This window comes from Tympanuchus pallidicinctus, unplaced genomic scaffold (genome assembly GCF_026119805.1).
Source record: "Tympanuchus pallidicinctus isolate F22 unplaced genomic scaffold, pur_lepc_1.0 scaffold1, whole genome shotgun sequence".
Classification (NCBI taxonomy): domain Eukaryota; kingdom Metazoa; phylum Chordata; class Aves; order Galliformes; family Phasianidae; genus Tympanuchus; species Tympanuchus pallidicinctus.
The window spans coordinates 5,525,643-5,547,595 of record NW_026294618.1 but is presented as its reverse complement, the minus strand read 5'-3'; the positions used below and the strand labels follow the sequence as shown (position 1 = coordinate 5,547,595).

Here is a 21,953-nt window from a genome sequence, read left to right as displayed (position 1 = left end):
CTGAAACCAAACTTGAGAAATCGACCCCTTTGCACAACCCTTTCCAAGTCCCTGCTGGAAAGTTCCTTTGCTCCATCGTGCCTGCACACAAGCTCACAGCCCTCAGTGGGTGTGGGGTTGGGGCTGCCTTTCCCCAGGCACCCCAGGCTTTGCAGGGGGGGCAGCAGTTTGGCATCCAAGTAGCATTGTGGGCCCCAGCTGCCATGCACTCAGCACAAGGAGATCCAAACTCAGGGTCGGATGGAAAGACACGTCTCTCCTACACACAGGAGCATCCGGGCTTTGCTGTTAGTCCATACCGAGTTCATCCTTGTCACAAACAACATAGTTAGGAGATCGGGGAGAGAGAGTGCAGTACCACCTTGGGCTCAGAGAAAAAGAAACAAAAATACAGAATATTGCGTATTTCAGATATATAAATATATATACATAAGAGTACAGATTGACATTTATATTTTTAACTGTGCCTGTTCGCCCCCCCATGCACGCTGTGGTCAGCTGCTGTCACTGCTTGATGGGAAAGAGGACCTGGGACTGGCTGAGAAGGGACTGCATTCAGCGTGATGCTGCCAGGGCCAGGGGGGAAGGGAGGCACACAGAGTGTAATTATGCCATTAGTTTCTTGAATAGAAAGCTGAATTTCAAAGCCTGGTTCTGCGTCTGCTGCGTTCTGGGGTTGTGGGGATACTGAGAAGGGCTTCACCACCTCTTCGAGGGGATACTGGGTTTGGAGGGGCTCCCAAAGGGGAGATTGATGCCTCTGGTGGCTTTTGCTCCTTTCTCTTGTTGCAGAGTATCAAAACACTGGAAATCACAGAAAGAATGATACAAGATTTTGATCCCTACCCCATTACTCAATTCCTAGGGTCATCAGGGAATTTTTCCTGGAGCTGCAACATCCGAACACCAGAGGTTATATATAAAAAGGTTGGTTTGGACAAAGCTTAAGCTTTTTTTTTTAAGACAATTTAAAAACAAACTGTGAAGTTTGCACATGCAGTTTTGGCACAAAAACGGGGCAGGAGAAAATCCTGATGTCCCAGCCATCTGGTTTAAGTCTAGAAAAAAAATCAATAGGAGATTCTTAAAAATACCACAGTAAAAGTTCTATGTTACTGAAATTAACACATTGAAAGAGTGCTCATAAAATACAGCAAGCTTTCAAGATCCCATCCAAACTTGGAGGAAGCACAAAGATGGGACGCCAGGAAAGTTCTGCTACGACAGGAAGAAAACAGGATGTCCAAAGCCACCGCCGGTGTGAAATCTTCTGGAAAACTCACTGCTAATGTGCTGAGTTAATGCAGCTCACATGAGGGCACAGGCTGCTGCTAGCAAAAGGAAACCTCACTTCTGTCCAAGGAAGGTTCAGTGATTGCCATAACAATCCAGGTTGTCCTCCAGCCTGTACCAGTTTTAACTGGAAGTCCTTTCCTGGCTGTTAGAAGGAGGGCACAGGTTACTCTGCTTGCTCCCTGCTGAGTTCTGCTGCCTGGATACGTGCAATGAGCTGTAGGGTTCTTGTTCCAGAAGCTGTTGATGTTTTAATATCGCTTCTCCTTCTAATTGTGAGACATCCTCCATGACTGTGGAGCTCCGGGGCACCAAACACCGTGATGCATCACGAGCAGGAATTAAATGACAAGCGAGAAGCAGAGTGCTGAGGAAAGATTACCTGCAATAGACACCCCAAATCATCAAGGAAATATTGCTTTCAAGATCTAAATTGGGCCAATTGCTCCTCTGGGGGGTTCCCAGCAGCAGTGCTGCAGTCCATGGCAAACATTTTCATTTTGAGAGCATTCCCCACAGGCAGAAGAAGTCAGGAGAGGCACGTTACTGAGGAGTCAAGGTAGCTTACAGTGCTCAGTCCAGGCTTTCTTTAGCATTGATGATAGAGTCGAAGGCTTTGTGCAGAGCTGTCTGTCGAAAAGCGTTTGAGTGAGCTGCTGCCATCTTTGCTAGCAATGGAAGAGTGCCAGCTAGGAGACAGAAGTAGACGCATCAGTGGGGAGAGGAACACAGTTTTACCAGCATAAAACTATTTGCTTCTCATTCTTCCCTTTCCCCTAGGGTGTTTCCTGCCTGGCCACAGTTTTTCTTCTCATAACCCTTCTTTCTCCTTCCTAACCCTGCATCTCCCCCAGGGGAACCGAACTGCTAGAGAGCACAAACAGCTCAACAAACACTGAGAGCTGAAGGGCTGCTCCTGAGGGGCCAACGGTGTTGGAGCACCACATCTACCCAGCTGCCTTATCAACTCAAAAGACACTGATGTTTTTGAGCAAGGGCAGAACTTCACCTATAAAGGGGCCATTTCTGTGGGGAAAGTAAAGGAGGAGCCGTTGAATCAGGCTGCAGGAGGAATTGTGCACTAACTGCAACCCAAGGAGCATCACAGCTGGGTTCTGCTACCAGAAGGAGGCCTCAGACCATGACTGCTGGCAGAATGATTACAAGCCCGAGCTGCTCTGCTCAGAGCTCCATCTAGCTTTGCAGCCTAGCCAGCCCACATGGGCAGGTGAATGGGATGCAAGGTGGCTCAGGTGGGCCCACAGCTCTGCACAACCACGAGGAAGAGATGGGAAAATGCCTCCTCAGCTCAGCTGGGCACTTGCAGGAATTAGTCATAAAACAGCACAGATCAGGATTAAGCCATGCCATATTGCTAAGGCTGCAGAAGACACTCAGTATCAGCCAGTCTGTACAACACGAGGAGAATCCTTCAAAAGATGGGGGAATAAGTGGTATCAGGAAAGGTTTCCAGGCAGAGATCTTTGTTAGGAGCATTTCACAATACCACTGGCACTTTGGAAGAGGTTGTAAATCTCCCTCCTGCCTCCATCTATGCTGCTGTATGGCAGGATGTGCCAGCATACCTGATGTGGCCAATTAGGGCCTGGCTGCAGAGTGTGAAACATCCCAACAGCAGGCCTCAGTGCCCACATTAATCATTTCACTAATTGCACTGAAAGAAATTTCTCATGATAATAAGATCTTATCTTATTTCCCTGCCATTGACCCCCATGCTACAGAAAAGATCTTTCCTCCCAAATAAATATGACAGCATGCTTCTTTCTGTCCCCAGACTGAACTAGAGAAAACCTCATCCACTGCAATACGGCCTGCCCTCCCCACACACCCAGACACCTGCACTGCCCACTTACGTGTACAAGAAATGATGGCTTCAGTAGGGAGGCTGCAACAGAGGTCTCCATAAAGCAGCCTCACGTTGAATGGAAAGGTCTTGCTGTCACTTGACACGGTGTAATTAAAGACCAGCAAGTTACACAAAGAGTTCCTCTGCAGAGTTCCTTCTATGTGGTCTGAAAAGCGCTCCTGAAGGGACAAAAACAATTTCTGAAAGACAAAGCTAAGGCAGGAGTGCATCAGCGTGGGGCTGGGAGCTAACAAAGGACAGGGCCCCCACCCCCTGCACCAGGCTGGCATGCCCTGGTGTGGCTGTACCTTGAGGAAAAGTCTGAAATAAACAAGTGCTCATTCACATCTTTAAGTCACGTCTTCCAGAGGCATTTCACAAAAGCACAGCTCCTTCAGTTTAGGGACCTCAGAGGAAGACGACAGCTGCACTTGGCTGTGTATTTTAAACGAGCCACAAGACATCCAAGTACACACATACCAATGACACAGGCAATGGAGTTTATAGTCATGCAGTCATTTGCTGTGCTCTGAAAACCAGAATGGTGAGCGCTCTATGTAAAGAAAACCACTCAGATTTCCCCCAGCACTCCAGAGCAGTGCAAACTCGTTAACTTTTGGCAGATAAAAGGCAAAAAGGTGGGCAAGCATTGTTGCTGTGACCACTGGTACCTCCAACTGGTCTGCCTGGTGCCTCCGCCCAACGTAAGCGTTCAGGTGCTCCCACAGGACGGACAGGAAGCGCCTGATGTCCGTCTGCAGGTACTTCTTGGCTATCTGCTCCAGTGGGATGAAGATGGGGACAGAGTGGCGTTGAATCTTCACCTCTGGCTTGATGAGGAGGTCCACGTAATAGGAATCCAGGTAGGTGCCTTCATAAGCAGTGCTGATGCAGAAACACACTCCCTGCTTGGTCAGCTTCCCACTGATCCCTTGGGTGCAGAGAGAGAGGTTTTACTGAGCACTAATAGAAACCTGTCACCTCAAGGAAGTTTTGCTGGGACAGCACAGGCTGCAGGGGCTGTATGCTCTCAGCATGGCAGCCTGAGGAGCTCCCTGGCAGGATTAAGGACTTGCAAGAGTTCAGGGACATAAAACACAGCAGCTTTTTAGAAAGGGACATCAGATAAATTCAAGCAGATTAAATTGTCACTAACTGAGCTACGCTGTGGCACTTCAAACTCAGTCCTGGCTCCCACGGTGCAGAACAGGCTGCCCTAGGTGAAAGAAAACTGCCCCATAAAGAATGGCAGAAGGGCTCATGGGCTCAACCCAACCTCACCAACATCAGATTTGTATTTCCACACTGTCCTTCCTTCCAGTGACTGGAAGAGAGTGCAAAGGTGACTTGCATTGGAAACAAAAAAAGTAATACATTAAACCAAGGTCAGGAATAGCTGAAAAGAGGATGCTGGCATTCTAAGTTTGCTTGGAAGACCCAGACCCTTGAATATTTAACCTAATGCCCAAAGATTTTAAAACTAAGGCATTCACATGCTTCCTCAAATCTAGATCTTAGTCCAAATGATGCAGCTCAGTAAGCAAGAGTTTCTGCAAAATCCCAGAAGCCTTCCCAGAGAGGCAGAGAATTGCAGCACATTACTGCTCTTCCTATGCTTTCAGACTGAAGGCTTCAAGCACAACACAAGCAACATTAATAGGGAAATTGCACTTGACATCAAATTCATCATTCAAAATTTAGCACCCCAAAAATGCAGCCAGGACTCACACAAGCCTTGAGGCATTACCTGTGAGGTAAAAGACTTGCAGCATGGCCTTAATGCTCTTCACTTTCCACTCCAGAACAGTCTGAGCACTGGGCCGTGCTGGATCTGTCACGACTCCTTCCTTGTCAAGAAGCTACAAAAGCCAAAAGATGAGACAGGTCAGGAACTGACGACACCAAACACGTCACCTGCAGGGAACACACTCGAGCTACAGAGAAATAACCCAGCTCTGAGAAATGTGAGGCAGCACTTCAAGCTGAAGAAGGGAAAAAGAGCTCATAAATGGCCACACAAGCTCAAAGCATAAAGATCCAGCAGTCTTGGACAACACTGTACTGAGAACTGGGGATGCCAGAACTGTACATTACTTAAAAAGAGAAAATAAATTAAGAACCTCAGTAAATCCATGCTGTGAGGGCAGGAGCATACCAGAGCCCCTCTGTCAGATCTCTGCAGTAAGCCCTTTCTCACCCTCTTCTCCTGCAGCTCCACTTTAGCCTGAAGCTCATCCCTCCGGGTTCTCAGCTCCTGCACTCTGGCTTTCAGTCTGTTGAGCTTCTTTTCTTGCTGCTCCTTCTCTTCTTGCTTCAGGCCTAACTCATGAGCCTGTGCCTCCAGCATTTCCAGATAACCCAACACCCCTGCAAGGAACAGCAACACATGCTCAGAAAATCCAGCTGTCATTCGTAGGCATCTGCAGTGTGACCCAAACCAAAGTTGGCCCAGTATAGTTACTTAAAGAAACTATGTGCAACTCCTCAGGGGCAGAGGACAGGCAAAGACCTGCTTCAGAGAATTTTAAACACCAAGACTGAATGCCAGTAGGCAACAAGGACCAGGCATTTCCCATGTTAGCTAGCTAACATCCTGAGAAGCAGAGTAAGCTACCAAATACACAGCCCTGCACAGATCTGCAACCTCTAGTTTCACTTCTAATCAAGAGCAGCTTGTTTGGTGTGCCCATACTCTAAATTTGGGACACATTACAAGCCAGGGTGTCACTCCTGGTCCCAAGCTCCTGTGAAAGAACATACTTGGACAAAATCATAGAATCAACCAGGCTGGAAAAGACCTCTAAGATCACCAAGCTCAACCCCAACCCATCCCACCATGTCCACTGACCACATTCCTCAGTGCACATCCCCATGGTTCTGGAACACCTCCAGGGATGGTGACCCCACTACCTCCCTGGGCAGCTGTGCCACTGCATCACTGCTCCTTTGGAGAAGAAACGTTTCCTAATACCAACCTGAACCTTCCCTTGTCCTATCACTTTTACCTGGGAGCAGAGGACAATCCCCATCTCAACACAACTGCCTCTCAGGGAGTTGGAGAGAACTATAAGGTCTCCCCTGGGCCCCCTTTGCTCCAGAATGAACTCTGTCCCAAGTCTGTAGCACTGCATATCATGCAGAAAGTGACTTTTACAAGCTCACCATCTCCTGAATACACCTTCCCTCCTTCCACCTTCCCCTGTGCAAGTGGGACCGCAGACATTCGCCCTCCTCCATCCTGGGAGGCAGCGGTGAGAGATCTTCCATGCATGGCATTTTCCTTCCCATCACCATCTCGTCCTTCCTCCATGAAGCCTGGGGGCAGGTCTGTCTCCAGGGCTGGCCTCACACAGGGGCAGTCCTGAAGGATGAAATAGCACGTTATAATTTCCATCCCTTTATATACCCTCATACATCCCCATACCCTCATACACCCTTTTACACCAGCCTCAAGGAGGTGACAGGAACCCCTCGGACTGTCCCCATATGGGAACAGGGAGGTGACAGGAGAACTAGGGACCTCATAAAGGGAGAGACGGGAGGATAAGGAGGGGAAGCAGGGCCTGGGGATTCCCACTGAGGGGTCAGTGGGACAGAGCAGCGTGGCCTCCTGAGGACAGCAAACAAGGAGTCCCCAGGGAGACGGGGGGAGAGAGCGTGAGCCGAGCAGCCTAAGGACCCCTCACGAGGAAGACCTGTGGGGTGAAAGAAAGCGTGAACCCCCACCGATAGGGGATCGGGGAGCCGGGACGCCCCGACCGCTGCCAAGGCCCAGGGCCCCGCTCTCACCTCAGCGCTCAAACTTCGCGCTCCGGCGCCACCGGAACTACGTTACCACCGCGCCCTCGCTTTTGCCGTACAACAAAATGGCGGCGCCCGTACCTCTCAGCACTCGGCATGCGCGACCACGCCTCCCCGTACAGCAGCATGGCGGCGCCCGGGACGGCGGCGGGAGCGGCGACGGCTGCGCTGGTGCAGTACGTGGTGCTGCGGGAAGACTTGGCCCGCTCGTGGTCGCTGGGTGCGGTAGTGGCCCAGGGGTGCCACGCAGCGCTGGCCGCCGCGCACGCGCACTGGCAGCACCCCGACACCCGCGCCTACTTATCGGAGGGCGGCGCCATGCGCACCGTGGTGCTGGAGGTGCGCGGGGCATGGCGGGAACTCTGCGCTGAGGGGAGCGGGTGGCGGCCATTTTGGGGCGGGGTCTTTTTTCGGCTCTGCGTCCCCCCGACGTCCTTTATCTGCGTGGCTGTGCTCAGTTATTTTGCTGGCTCGTGTCGGTAATATTGCGTTCCTCTGTACTTGGCACTGGTGAGGCCACACCTCGAGTGCTGTGTTCTCATTGTGAGAAGGACAGTGAGGCCCTGGAGAGCGTGTAGAGAAGGGCAGGGAAGCTGTGAGGGGTCTGCAGCACAGGTGTGATGGGGAGCTGCTCAGGGCACGGCGGTGGGTCAGTCCGGAGCAGAGGAGCTCGGGGGAGGCGTTGGCACACATATGCACTCATTTTCAAGGTCTCAGTTAGGTGCTAATGTCCCTTTGGGCATGGCCAGTGATATTTAGGGTGGTCGAGTGCCCACCTACTTCTTCCCCTTTTTCTCCATCATCTTCATCACCTAAAGTTGTGACTCACTTTCATTCACTTTTCCCCAGCTTGGAAGATTTCCATTGCCTATTAGGCCATAGGGAGCCACTTTTTAGAAACAATGTATGCGGAACCTGAGGAAAATGTCCTTGCACGTTTTGAGGCAAAAGATAAAAGTGTTCTATTGTGACTCTGGTACTTCTCATAAGGCAAAATCATTGAGGCAGAAGATAAAAGTATTCTATTATGTCCCCAGTGTGCAGGTTTTGAGGAAAAACAAGACAGTTCACCCACTGAAGCTGAAATGGAAAGAACTATCACTTATGGATTCCTTTTGCTGAACAGAGATATTGCTTCTTAAAACTAAGGTACCAATCCCTTCTACTAAGCAAACCAGCTTATATTAGGTTGACAATTGGGCTTGATGCCCTTAGTGGTCTTTCCAACCAGAATGATACAATGATTTTGCCCTCTGATGTGCAGAATCAAACTGTATAACCTGAATGAGGCTATCATAGAATGGCCTGGGTTGAAAAGGGCCACAATGCTCGTCCAGTTTCAACCCTGAGATAGTAAGCTAAAGAATACAAGATGTAAGGGGTCCATAACATCTCTTGGTTTTGCTAACTCAAAAGGAAGTTGCAAATAGCATCCATTAGTTTAACCTTCTGCTAACTCAAGGGGAATTTATTGCTTAGTCTAACCTTTTGCTGGCCCCAGCATATTCTAAAAAAGGGAGCCCTCTCAAGTCAGTAGAAAAGGGGCCCCTAAGAAAACAATGGAAAGGGATGATAAGCAGGATAAGAAATTGCTGAGGCATGCAGGGTGGGAGAAGAGCTCAGAACTGGGAAAAAGGTCAGAAGGACATGGCGAGGAAGACATCTGACTTCATCCCAGAATGACCACCGAATGGGGAGGAAGATGTCAAGCCTTCATCCAATGGAAGCTACTGCGCATGCACTGGGGAGGGGGACAGTATGTAAACGAATTCCTGGAAAAGTAATGAATATGTCAATGGGTCTTAGGTAATACTGCTGGGTATGTATGGCTTGGCTTATAAGTGTATCAAGACCCCACTCTCTGATGTGCAAAGGTAGGAGGAGCGATCCCCCTTGCACCCAGCGTGTGGCGCTCGTTACGTGTAAAGGTCAAGCTCACGCATATTCAGCAGAGTTCCTGGAGAAATCCTTTGCATATGGCCCTGATTCCTTGCCCTTGCATAAGCTATAGGGAGCTTCTCCTGGTGGTTGTAGGTAGGTGAGGGCTCGTAGTCTTCCTCACTGTCAACTGTTAACCATCCCACGAGGGGCTACCCTAACCGATTTCAGCCCGTCCTGCAGTTTCCCTTATCCTTGCCTAAGGTCCTTGGGCTGTGAAGAGTTATACCGAGTTTCTCTTATCTTACTTTTACAACACCCATATGTTTGAAACTTCCTTTATCTTTGTTCACATTCTGTTCACTTACTTCTGTAACCCCTTCATGCCTCAATTCCCCCCCTTTTCTTTGATCTAGCAGAGACACCTATCTGCTAGACTGTCCCGTTCCTCTTGAATGATTACTGAAAGTAGGCCCTGCTTTCTACCTTTTGTCTCAGTTTGTGCCTCTTCCTTTTCCTATTCCTTCCCTGTGTTCTGACATAAGCACACTGAACACCTTAGCACCAAAGGTGTGAAAGCTACCACAGAGAGTAGAGCAATGCTTGCTAAGAAAAGTTGCTTCAGCCATCTGAAATTTGGTAGCCAGTTAGTAAGTCTGTCCCATAGTTCAGAGGCAGCTGTTCCCCAGTTGGTATTATCCTTGCTCACTTCATGTAGGGCTTTTGTTTGCTCCCAGATACTGTCTAGATCTCGTTCAATCTTCCAGACTTTACTTATGTAGGCACAACAGCTTTGGTTTATTATGGAACACACTCTCCCTTCCTTTGCAGTCAACAAATCCAGCGTCATTCTATTCTGTAGTACGACTTTAGATAGGGAGGACATCTCCTCTTGCCTGCGGAGTCTTTACTTAACATATTGGGGATTCCTGCTCTCCTTGTATTCTGATATTGGCCCCATGTAGTTCTCCCTATATCAGATGGGAGTTCTTTAGGATGGATGCTCATAGGAGGTGCTAAAAATCCCCCAATACAAACTCCTTTCCAATTTATTGGCACAGATTTTCGAGCTCTGTCTCGTCCCCACACAGCCACCAGAAGCCCTTCATAACGTAAATTTGGAAATGTAAGATTGATCCAAGGTAGGTTGAATCTTGGTCCTAGAATAATAGTGCTGTTAACAGTAGCTTCCTCACCTGCACCTGAGTAAATAGATCCCTTTGACCGCTTTTATGTTTGTACTCAGCAGACCAGTTTAGTGACAGGATCCCAAACCATGGTACTTCCATCCTGCCTTTGGTAGTCATGCACAGACCCAGCAATCTGATAAGTTTAAAGTTTTAGAAAAGTAACTAAAAAAGGAGTTCTCTCCCTAGGCTGAAACACCTCCTGTGTACACTGAGACAAAGCAAATTAGCAAATGATTCCTCTTCTCTTTATGACTTTAACTTTCGATGGTGCACTTTCCTTGACAGACCCAGTGGTTCCTCAGCATTTTGGAATAACCTCCTGTAACAACTCTTTAGTTACACCACGTGCCTTATTAGTTCTACAAGGGAATGCCTCCGGCCACTGCGAAAAGGTATCAGTACCAACATACAGCGATCCCCCCCTTTTTTGGGGCTCCCTCCTGAGAGTCTCCACTGATCCCCAAGGCAAGAATTAAATTCCCTTATCTTGGTCCTTGCACGAAGTTACTGGGTCTGCAGGGATCGATGCCGTGCCTGCCTGCCCCTTGGCTTACACAGATGCTGTCCTTTTGCAACAGTCTCCATTTCCTATCGGCATCCCAAGGAGTCACCTCACCACCCAGACAGGACTGCTGAAATCAGCAGGGTGCAGCCATCCTGTCCAGGGCAGTAGGGGGACCCCCAAAGAGGTGATAATAATCCCAGTTGAGCCCCCAGATTGTTGGAAATATCCAAATAATTTTGTCAGGACGGCATCTCTAATAAAAGCAGATTTTATTCGCGATTGCAATGGCGGGCATCTAGCAAGCAGGAGCAGCCCTGATGACACAATGGCAGCTTTTTGTACCTCATTTCCCCCCCCTTGCCTCCCTCCTTCCCCTGTTTCCCCATTGGCTGGGTACTCCAGGTTTACAATCTTATCAAACCTTAATTGCTTGCTATACAGCTATACAGCTAGCTTATATATGTACGTTGTTACTTATTTAACTTCTCCAATTCTCTATTACCCGAGTCTTCACAGAATCACAGAATCACAAGGTTGGAAACGACCTGCAAGATCATCCAGTCCAACCACCCTCCCATTCCTATCAGTACCACAAGCTACTAAACCATCTCTTGTAGCTCCTCATCCAGGCGCCTCTTGAACACTGCCAGGGACGGCGACTCCACCACCTCCCTGGGCAGCCATTCCAGTGCCTGACTGCCTTTCTTTGAGAGAAAAAGTTTCTCCTAATATCCAACCTAAACCTCCTCTGGTATAACTTCTGGCCATTTCCTGGGTCCTACTATTTGCCTGGGAGAAGAGGCCAGACCCTTTTGCACCACAACCTCCCTTCAGGAAGTTGTACAGTGCAATGAGGTCTCCCCTGAGCCTCCTCTCCAGACTGAACAATCCCAGCTCCCTCAGCTGCTCCTCATAAGGTTTGTGCTCCAGACCCCTCACCAGTTTCGTTGCCCTTCTCTGGACACGTTCCAGGGCCTCAATGTCTTCCTGGTAGTGAGGGGCCCAAAACTGAACACAGCACTCGAGGTGTGGCCTCACCAGTGCTGAGTAGAGGGGGATGATCACCTCCCTGCTCCTGCTGGCCACACTATTTCTAATGCAGGCCAGGATGCCGTTGGCCCTCTTGGCCACCTGGACACACTGTCGGCTCATGTTCAGCCGAGCATCAACCAACACCCCCAGGTCCCTTTCCTCTTCACAGTCATCCAACCACTCATCCCCAAGCCTGTAATGCTGCATGGGGTTGTTGTGGCCAAAGTGCAGAACTCGACACTTGGCCTTGTTAAACCTCATCCCATTCATCTCAGCCCCGTGATCCAGCTTATCTAGATCCCTCTGCAGGGCCTCCCTGCCCTCAGGCAGATTGACACCACCTCCCAACTTGGTGTCATCTGCAAACTTACTCAGGGTACACTCAATCCCTTCATCTAAGTCGTCAACGAAGATATTAAATAGGATGGGCCCCAGTACCCACCCTTGGGGGACACCACTTGTAACAGGTCTCCAGCTGGACTTCACTCCATTGACCACCACCCGCTGAGCACGGCCCTACAGCCAGTTCCTTATCCAATGGAGGGTAAAACTGTCCAAGCCACGGGCAGCCAGTTTCCGCAGAAGGATACTGTGAGAGACCATGTCAAAGGCTTTGCTGAAGGCTGGGTAGACTACATCAACTGCCTTTCCCTCATCTACCAGTCTGGTCACCCAGTCATAGAAGGAGATGAGGTTGGTCAAACACAACCTGCCTTTCATGAACCCATGCTGGCTGGGCCTGATCCCGTGAACGTCGCGCACGAGCCGTGTGATCTCTCCCAGGAGGATTTGTTCCATGACCTTCCCTGGCACTGATGTCAGGCTGACAGGCCTGTAGTTCCCCGGATCCTCCTTACGGCCCTTCTTGTAGATGGGCGTCACATCAGCAAGCCTCCAATCCTCTGGAACCTCTCCAGTCTACCAGGAGCGCTGGTAGATAGCTGAGAGCGGCTTAGCGATCACCCCCACCAACTCCCTCAGCACCCTAGGATGAAGCCCATCCGGTCCCATGGACTTGTGACTGTCCAGATGGAGGAGGAGCTCTCTAACTGTCTCCACCTCGATCGCCGGGGAGACATGCTGCGTGTCAGCCCAGATATCCAGATCAGGGCACAAAGTGCCCTGAAGATAGCTGGTCTGACTATTAAAGGCAGATGTAAAGAAGGCGTTGAGGACCTCAGCCTTCTCCTTGTCATCTGTGGTCACATTCCCCACCGCATCAATTAAAGGACAGAGATTATCCTTGGTTTTTCTCTTGCCATTGATATATTTGTAAAAGGATTTCTTATTCTGCTTTACTGCAGTGGCCAATCTAAGTTCAAGATGGGCTTTTGCCTTCCGGACTTCCTCCCTGCATACCTTAGCAACTTCCTTGTAATCTCCCCTAGTAGCCTGTCCCTTCTTCCAGAGGACATAGACTCTCTTTTTCTTCCTGAGCCTTGACAGTAATTCCCGGCTCATCCACACCGGTCTTCTCCCCTTACAGCTCACCTTACGGCATTCAGGGACAGCCTGTTTTTATGCCTTTAAGATTTCCACCTTGAGGAGCGTCCAGCCTTCCTGGACCCCTTTACCCTTAAGGAGCGACTCCCAAGGGACCCGTGCTACAAGCGTCCTGAGCAGGTCAAAGTCTGCCGTCTGGAAGTTCAAGATAGCAGTTTTAGTAATCACCCTTCTGACATCTCCAAGAATAGAGAACTCTACAATGTGATGGTCGCTCTGCCCTAGGCAGTCTCCAACCTTCACATCACCTACCAGTCCTTCTTTGTTAGCAAGGAGCAGGTCAAGCAGGGCACCACCCCTGGTAGGCTCTCGTACCAGCTGTGTAAGGAAGCTATCTTCCACACACTCTAGAAACCTCTTGGACTGCTTTCTTTGCGCCATGTTTTATTTCCAACATATATCAGGGAAGTTGAAATCCCCCACAGGAACGAGTGCTGGCAATCCACAAGCTGCTCGTAAAATGCTTCATCCATCTCCTCATCCTGATTCGGTGGTCTGTAACAGACTCCAATTATGATGTCTCCCCTACAGGCCTTCCCCCTGATCCTCACCCATAGACACTCCACTTCATCATTTGCAATCTCAAGCTCTTCAACATCAAAACAGTCCTTAATATAAAGGGCCACACCACCACCCTTCCTTCCTTGTCTATCCCTTCTGAAGAGTTTATAGCCATCAATCTCAACACTCCAGTCATGGGAGCAGTCCCACCATGTTTCAGTAACAGCAGCTAGATCATAGTTAGTCTTGTCTGCCCAGCACCGAATATTAGTAAGGCTAAGGCTGGACCGGCAGGAGCTGCAGTCTTTGTAAACCTACTGAGATCAGGAATTGGGTAAACCAGGGCCACTCACATAAGGGCTATGTATACTAAACTTAGAAAAACAATAAGGGAAGACCAGGGGGACGTGTTGACCTCTTGGCAGTCAGGACCAAAGGAACTGTGCAAACATAAGGGAAAGAACAGCCTAAAGCTGTTCTGGTTTTGAGCAGTGTGAATGGGGGGCCATTGTAATGTAAAAAGGTCAGACCGAGGAAGACCTCTGACTTCATCCCCACTGCCACCAGGTGGAGACCCTCGCTGCGAACTGCACACGTGTCAGAGGGGGGGACAGCATGTAAATGAGGTCCTGGAAAAACCATGAATATACAGATGAGCTCCAAGGAATTTTGTGAATATGTGTAAGATCTGCTTATAAATCTGTGACGCTTTTGCTTGTTGGTGTGCAAGAAGTTGGAATGAGCCCCCTTGCACCCGGCGTTTGCACATTCGCAGAATAAATCATACCTGCTTTATAACCTGATCTCCGGGTTATAGAGTTTGATTCTGCAAACTCCATCTACCTAAACTCTATGATTACAACGTACTGCGCCTGTATTTTGAGCATGCATTCCTGGGCAAGGTTCATCTAAAGGATAAGTGATGAAAACTATCAAAGGCCCCCAGAAAGAACTAAAAGAGCTGTGGCAGCGGAGGCCATAGAATAAAAACTCTTATACTGTTCTAATGCAGAAACAACATTTGATTCCCACACTACCGCTAAGCAAACCAACCTGTATCAGGTTGACAGTTGGTCTTGATGCCCTTAGCAGCCTTCCCAACCAGAATGATACTATGATTTTTCCCCCCAGCTCTTATTAACAGTGGAGGTTGCCGAGGCCCAGGTGCAGACCTTGCACGTGGTGTTGCCGAACCTCATGAGGTTCTCCTGGTGCCACCCCTCAGCCTGTCTGGGTCTCTCAGGAGAGAATTGAAAGAACTGGAGCTAAGAAACGTAGCAGCCAAGTTTTGGTACCGCTATGCAGGTATTCTTTGTTAGCAACACTGGGAAGCACTGGGGATAATTCCATCGTAAGAGGTTCTAAGATGACATGTTCAGAGCTCGTTGTATTTCCGCAGTGTCAGAAATGTCTGAGATAAGTTTTAGGAGACAGGAGCTCTGGTGAAGATTGCAGTGGGCATCCAGCCAACAGGAGCTCACCTCTGGACACAATATGACAGCTTTTATACCTTGTCTCCCCAAAGCTTCCCCCCTCCCCTGTTTTCCCATTCTCTGGGTACTCCAGGTTCATAATCTTCCTGAACGTTTGCATTTGTGAATCACATTCTGACACTTGTTAACTCATAGCTCATCTTGTCGCTGTTCTGTTGTTTCCAAGATGTCTCAGTCCTCTCCTTATCGTACTGACAAGGTGATTCTCTCCGAGGCCTCTTCCACTCTGTGCAAAGGACGCTGCCTTTGTTCAACAAAGAGCACTGGGGGGTTGCCAGGTCTTCCCTTTGCTTCTTCAGGCAGGCACCTTGCAACTTGTGTCAATCTCTTGTGCAGGACGTTCTTGCAATGTGTATGAGCATGCAGCAAGACATTACATATATTCATACTGACTAAACATAAATGGTTGCTAACTATACATGGATATTGCTAATTATTTAACTTCTTCTCCTTAAATTTTCTATCACTCAGGTCTTGTCTGTCCAGCACCAACAATTAGTAGTCTTCCAACATAACGAGCCTATTGATATCCTTGTCATGTTTTTGTTTTTGCTTTGTAAAGGTGTTATCACACTGTTTAGGAGTGGGATGTTTAACTTCTTCAGCTCAAGGCTCACAAGTATTCCAGATGGCTGGACAGACAAGAGCTGCAGCCTTTGTACCTATACATTACCCCATCTACCTCATCTCTGTGACTCAGGTGTGTATGCCCACTCAGTTTGCTCCTTTCCTTCTATATCATTAATTAAATCCCTGTTCTCTCTAGAATACTTTGCAGGTTCTGATTCAGGTTTACAGATTTGAAGTTTACTGTCTTGAAGTTTGTACAGCGATTTCTATTCCTTCAGCTGCCTGTTTTGCCACCTGATCCACCATCTTATTTCCAGTCTCCTGTACAGTGTCACCTTTCTGATGTCCCCTGCAGTATCTATTAGCCACTCTGGTAGATTTAGAGCTTCCCACAGATGCAGGACTTCCTTGGCATGCTTAATTTATTTTCCTTGTGCTGAGCTCTTTTACCATCTGCAGATCTGGGTGTTCAGCAGATCGCTTCCTTCTGTTCTGTTCCAAGTTCCCTTTGTCCTCCCAAGATCTCGAATCCAAGGTAAATCACCTGCTGCTGAATTCACTGAGCTTTCTGTGGAGAAACTCGATAACCATCTACACCAAGAAAATGAAGCATGCTCACAGTCCAGTGTACACAGTCCTCTTGTTACTGTGGCAATGAGGAGGTCACCCACGTACTGCAGTAAAGTTCCTCGTTGAGTGGAGGGCCCAAGCCCCGAGCTCACAAGCCAGCTGGTTCCCAAAAACTGTAGGGCTGTTCTTGAAACCATGGGTAACTGTCCTGGTTAACTGAGCCCTCCCCCCACTATCGGGGTTTTCCCATTCAAGTAACTTTGGACTTTCTTTGGCTGAAGCCAAAAGGCAAAAGAAGGCATCCTTCAAATCCAGGACGGTAAACTCATGCCTCAGCCTGGTTAACAAAGGGTACAGATTTACCAGCCTGTATCTTCACCCATCCTAGTGGCGGCCCTCAGATCCTGCCCCAAGCAATAGCTCCTGCTGTCTGACTTTACACCAGCAAGACTGGGATGTTAGAGTCAGATTCACATTCAATTACTGGTCCAAACTCCAGAAAATTATCCGTTACTACTTTTATTCCTTTATGATCTTGTATCCTCAAAAGGTACTGCTTTACCCTGACTGGGCTGGCTCAAGCTTTTAACTTACCAGGGCTGCATTGTTGGCCCTGCTGGGCATCCCTGACACCCACACTCCTACATGTTCCTTATTCAGGATTTCCATAATTCCTGGGGGTATCACATTGTTTTTCCCAATCTGTGTTAAAGCCAGGCTTAAAATTTCAATCAATTGGTCTTCCTTGACCCCCTGCTCCAATTTTCCTTTGTTGTATTTAACCTCTGCATTCTGTTCTAATAAGTCTCGCCTGAGTAACAGTGTCAGACAACCTGGCTTGTACAAGGATTTATGCATTCCTGCTTGCTTTCCCAGCCTGTATTTAATTGGTTTCAAGGAGCAGCCTTTTCTAGTTGGCCAGTGGCTCCGACTGCTGTTACAATATCAGCATCTATGGGTGATGCTTCTTCATTTAGCAGAGTAAGAGGCACCCGTATCCACCAGAATATTGACCTCTGTACCCTGCTCCTCTAGCTGCAGTGTAACCAGGGGGTCTGCTAGGGTAGGCTCCCCTGGTTCCCGTCATCCCTGCCATCAGGGATGATTCCTCCCCCTCAGCCTGGGGCAGCTCCTCCACCAATGCTCCATTTCCCTGCAGTTTGCACACTGATTCCTGTCCATTGCGGGATGAAACCCTTCCTGGGCCCTTCAGAATCCCCCCTGCCTCATCCTTATGATGCTCCCTGGCTCCCCAGGCCATGCTCTAGCGCTGTTCTTCTTCTCAGTTTCTTTCTTTCCTTTCTATCCCTGTTTCTATACACTCTCCAGGCCTCCTCAATGAATTTATCCAGGTCCATTAATTCCGATGCTTTTAACCTCTGCAGTTCCTTCCTGATATCCTCGGAGGATTGGCTCAGAAACAGTGACGCCGACACGTGTTTCCTGCTATCTGATGAGGGACCCAACAGAGTATATTTTCTCATGGCAGACCTGAGTTTATTCAAAAATTCAGTTGGGGTTTCAGTCTCTCCCTGTTTGACTGCATATACAGCTGACCAGTTTGCTGCTGGTAGTGGGATTGCATTCTCTAAACCAAGTTTTATCCACTCTCTGTATTGCTTTAACAGCTGATATTCTGCAGGATCGTTTGGGTTCCACTTAGGATCTTCTAAGGGGAAATATTGTTCAAGCCTTCCCAGCAGGGCACCAGCAATGATTCGTGCCTGCACTTGGGTCCGAGCCTTCCTCAATACCACCTGCTTTTCTGATTCAGGCATGAAATCGAGCATTATGTCTTTATCCCTCCAATCAAGATTTTCATTGGTCCCTTTGGTCCTACAACCTGCATTAGAGGTGCCAGTATTACAGGTTCCTTTTTGCTGCCCGTTCTTGTAGTGATTTGAAACCCCCCCCCACCCCCCGGCTTCTCCCACCTCCTTTCCAACTGCCTTTGCTTTCTGTTGTTCCTCATCTGAGAATCCCTCCTGCTTCCCAGCCTGCGAAGATGCATCGTCTTCTAATCTTTCCTTTCCACCTCCATTTCTCAGACACCTCTCTCCTATGCTGCAAGCTGAGCGACACCTCTTTAATGTTCCGTTAGGCCTCTTCTGATCTTTCTCTAGAGCCAGCACTGAGGGGCCAGTGAACTCTGGAGCCCAGTTAATTCTACATCCTTTCTGCCATTCAGGGTGGTTCCGTAAAGTGAAAAACATATCGGCATATACCACCTCGTCCCATTTCCCTTCTCTCCTCAGAAACAACATGAGCTGCAGTAGGGTGTTATAATCCAGAGTTCCATTAAGTGTCCACTTTTCCTGAGATTCCAGCTTATAGAGCGGCCACCACTGGTCACAGTATTTGACCAGCGTTTTCTTGTTCACGTTTCCCCCAGGAGGTCCCCCAGCATCCCTCCAACGAGCCAGCACACATCCCAGGGGGCTCTGCTTCACTATTCCCCCGCTCTGTTTGCCCCCCATTATATGCAGTTCAGGCTGGCATACACTTACAAGGATCACTGTTACAAAGATGCCTCAAGCTCCACCGATTATAATTCCGTGTACCATGAAAACCATTTATCCAACTCCCTCCAGAAATTACAAGTGAAGCTGTGGAGGTGTTGCTAAAGTTCTGATGGCCAGTCCCAGAACTTGAAAGCAAAGAATACCTTTGTCAGACGCTCCCTGCCTGCTCCCGCAGCGATCCGATGGAGGCGAGGAGTCCCTGCAGGGGCGCGCGGGGAGTCCTGCTCTCAACGGCTCCTGCAGCCGAGCAGAGGCTGCATCCATTCCCATCTGCAGTGCCCAGCTGACTCAAAGCATCGCAGCGGGGAACGGAGCAGCCAGGTGTTGTTCCGTTAGGCAGGTATTCTTTGTTAGCGGGGCTGGAAAGCACTGGGGATAATTCCACCAGAAGTGCTTCTGAGATTCCACGACACCCGAGCTCGTTATATTCCCGCAGGTCCTGCATATTCATAATGCCTGCACGAGGTAATTAACGTATGCACGCCTCTCAAGTAATGAGCGATAGAGTTCTTCTATTTCATGGGCTCTGCAGCCACCTGGTGTCCTTTTAGCACCACGACAGCCCGCTCAGCAGTGTGTTTACTTCCTCCAGCGGGCTTCCTCGCTCGCCCTCTAGATGAACTTTCTTCGTAGTTGTATGCTCAGGAAGAGAATGCCTATTAGAAGTAATTTATACGAATCAAAATCAGCCATTATTTCTGAACATCTGCCGGTTCTGGGATAGAGAGAAGTTGGGCATCGTGTCTTTCACTGATACGGGGAGATAAGGAGGACAAGGCAAGTGTCTTGACATCTACCTGCTGCATTCCAAGCTGCTCCTGTAATGGGGCACTTCGACCTTGTGTGGAGGCCCTGGCTTCTCTGATGCATGAGAAGCCCACTTGTGGCCTTTTATTATTGTGTGGGAGTCCAACGTTTCTGCATTAGAACAGTCTCTGCTGCCTTAGTTCTTTTCAGGGCTCTCTGATAGTTCTCATCACTTGTCTTCTAGGTGAACCTTTCCCAGGAACGCATGCTCAATGCATGGGCAAAGTAATTTGTAGTCACAGAGGTTAGGTAGATGGAGCAGGTTTACAGCCACTGCAGCTCCTGTCTGTCCAGCCTTACTGATATTTGGTGCTGGGCAGACAAGACCAGAGTAATAGGGAATGGGAGAAGTTAAATAATGAGCAACTTACGTATATAAGCTAGCAACGACTGCTGTGTGGCCAGCATGAAAAGATGTTACACACATTGCAAGAATATCCTGCAGAAGTTGAAAGGACAAGTGGTGAAATGCCTTAGGGAATGTCTGAAGAAGGTATTGAGGAAGGCCTGGCACCCGTCCTTGGCACTCTTTCTTTAACAAAGACTGAAGATAACACACGAATTAACAAGTAATTAACAAATGTTAACCTTCAATAAGACTGTGAACCTGGAGTACCCAGCCGATGGGGAGGGGATGTGGGAAATGGAGTGTGGTTTCTGCATGAGATATTAAAAAGGACAATTGATCTGAAGAAGTAGGACATGATGTATTTGTATTCTGTAACTTACTCTTAGAAATAGGTGATGTAAAAAGTAGGAGTACTGCATATGTTAGTAGCATATTTTAGAAGCATAGTTGCTGAATTACGTGATTAATTCTCTCTTGCAAAACTGCAGGTTCCAAACAAATTGGGTACAGTATTAGGGACTAGAAAACATACTGTAGGGTTGTTCTGTTGGGATAGGAGACTCCCAGCAAAAGAAAAACAGATGTAACAAACATCAAAGAAGCCAGGGCCTCTGCACAGCACCGGACTGTCTCACTCTGTGGGTAGGTTGGGACGCGACAGGCAGGCATCAAGATACTCCCTATCCTCCTTCTGAGCTTATCTCTGTGCAAGGACGAGCAGATGTCCAGAAACAGTGACTGAGTGTGGAGTGAGTAAGTGCTAGGAGTTAATTAAATAATTAGAGGTTTATGCTCAGCCAGCAAAGTTTCATGTTTCTCCAGTATCCGTATGTTCAGTTGAGTGTCAGGAAGGTTGTGAGCTGAAGTACTCAGCCAATGAGGAGCCAGGGGAGGAGATAAGTGTCGAGTAATAGGGAATAAAAGATGTAACACTGTTTTCTGTGTGCTCTCCTGCTTGCAGGAGGCCCGCCATTGCAATTGCAAGTAAAATCTGCTTTATCAGAGATACCGTCCTGATAAATTATTTGGATATTTCCAACATGTCCCACTCTGGTTAAGGCAGAATTGATACAGGTTGGTTTGCTTACAACCACTCATTACCTGCAGGGGTACTGCCAACCCTCACAGCATGCTTTGTCTGTCCCCAGGCTCCGGATGAAGCCGCTCTGACCGCACTGGCACAGACCCTGCAGCAGCACAGCATTGACCACGAGGTATGGACAGAGCAGCCTGAGAACATCCCCAGCTGCCTGGCGCTCAGACCCTACCCAAAGGACCAAGTGCACCCACACCTGAAGAAGTTCAAGTTGCTGAAGTGATCCCTGATTTCCTGCACGCCCTCCTCCTGTGCCACTGTTTCGCTTGCCTCTGGGTGGAAGCATTGTGCTAATGTCCGTCAGCCTTCTTGTGCAGTAGCAGTTAACAAGTGTAAGATCTTTGCTGGAGAGGATTAAAGATTCTTTGCAACGTGTGACTGTGAGTTATATGGAGTCGCTGTGTCTGTATGCAGTCAGTCTGCTTGTGCATCTCCACCCTGCCAGAGCAGGCACTTCTAGGGGAGGCCACACTCAAAAGTGCTGCTGGTGCTTCTTAGGATTTACACTTCCATGAGCACATCTTGCTTTGTCTGATATTAGCTTGAATTTCATAGAATCATAACATCATAGAATCATAGAAAGGCCTGGAAAAGCACCACAATGCTCATCCAGTTCCAACCCCCTGCTGTGTGCAGGTCACCAACCAGCAGCCCAGGCTGCCCAGAGCCACATCCAGCCTGGCCTTGAATGCCTGCAGGGATGGGGCATCCACAGCCTCCTTGGGCAACCTGTTCCAGTGCCTCACCACCCTCTGAGTGTGAAAAACTTCCTCCTCGTATCCAACCTAAACCTGCCCTGTCTCATTTAACATGAATTTAACATGATCCCTCCTGCTTTGGTGCAGGTTGGACTGTGATGAAGTGTACTCCCATGGCTCTGACATTTCAGAACTGTTCTCCCCCCCAACCCCATGGGGAGCACACAGATGTGACCATGAGCTGCCACCATCACCAACACCGCCATCCCCAGCTCGTG

General features: G+C 48.7%; 2 protein-coding genes across 5 annotated transcripts; one reads left to right on the top strand and one right to left on the bottom strand.

Moving 5' to 3' along the window:
- Positions 1 to 675: 675 nt before the first annotated feature.
- On the bottom strand, positions 676 to 7,152 carry CENPO (centromere protein O). Of its 3 annotated transcripts, none has more exons than XM_052693353.1 (7): positions 7,043 to 7,152; positions 6,323 to 6,521; positions 5,358 to 5,527; positions 4,908 to 5,019; positions 3,832 to 4,091; positions 3,168 to 3,339; positions 676 to 1,982 (listed from the first exon to the last, which is right to left on the bottom strand). In XM_052693353.1, the coding sequence occupies exons 2-7, from the start codon at positions 6,468 to 6,470 to the stop codon at positions 1,867 to 1,869; spliced, it is 978 nt and encodes a 325-aa protein (XP_052549313.1). In that variant the 5' UTR covers positions 6,471 to 6,521; positions 7,043 to 7,152; the 3' UTR covers positions 676 to 1,866. The 3 variants fall into 3 exon arrangements, with proteins under 3 accessions (XP_052549313.1, XP_052549304.1, XP_052549322.1); XM_052693344.1 differs by having other exon boundaries at positions 6,950 to 7,066; XM_052693362.1 differs by lacking the exon at positions 7,043 to 7,152 and adding an exon at positions 6,856 to 6,865.
- Positions 7,058 to 21,352, top strand: PTRHD1 (peptidyl-tRNA hydrolase domain containing 1). 2 transcript variants are annotated; one of them, XM_052693833.1, is made up of 2 exons: positions 7,058 to 7,300; positions 21,030 to 21,352. In XM_052693833.1, exons 1-2 carry the CDS (start codon positions 7,058 to 7,060, stop codon positions 21,198 to 21,200), a joined length of 414 nt encoding a protein of 137 aa, XP_052549793.1. In that variant the 3' UTR covers positions 21,201 to 21,352. The 2 variants fall into 2 exon arrangements, with proteins under 2 accessions (XP_052549793.1, XP_052549803.1); XM_052693843.1 differs by lacking the exon at positions 21,030 to 21,352 and adding an exon at positions 7,999 to 8,866.
- The last annotated feature ends 601 nt before the right edge of the window (positions 21,353 to 21,953 follow it).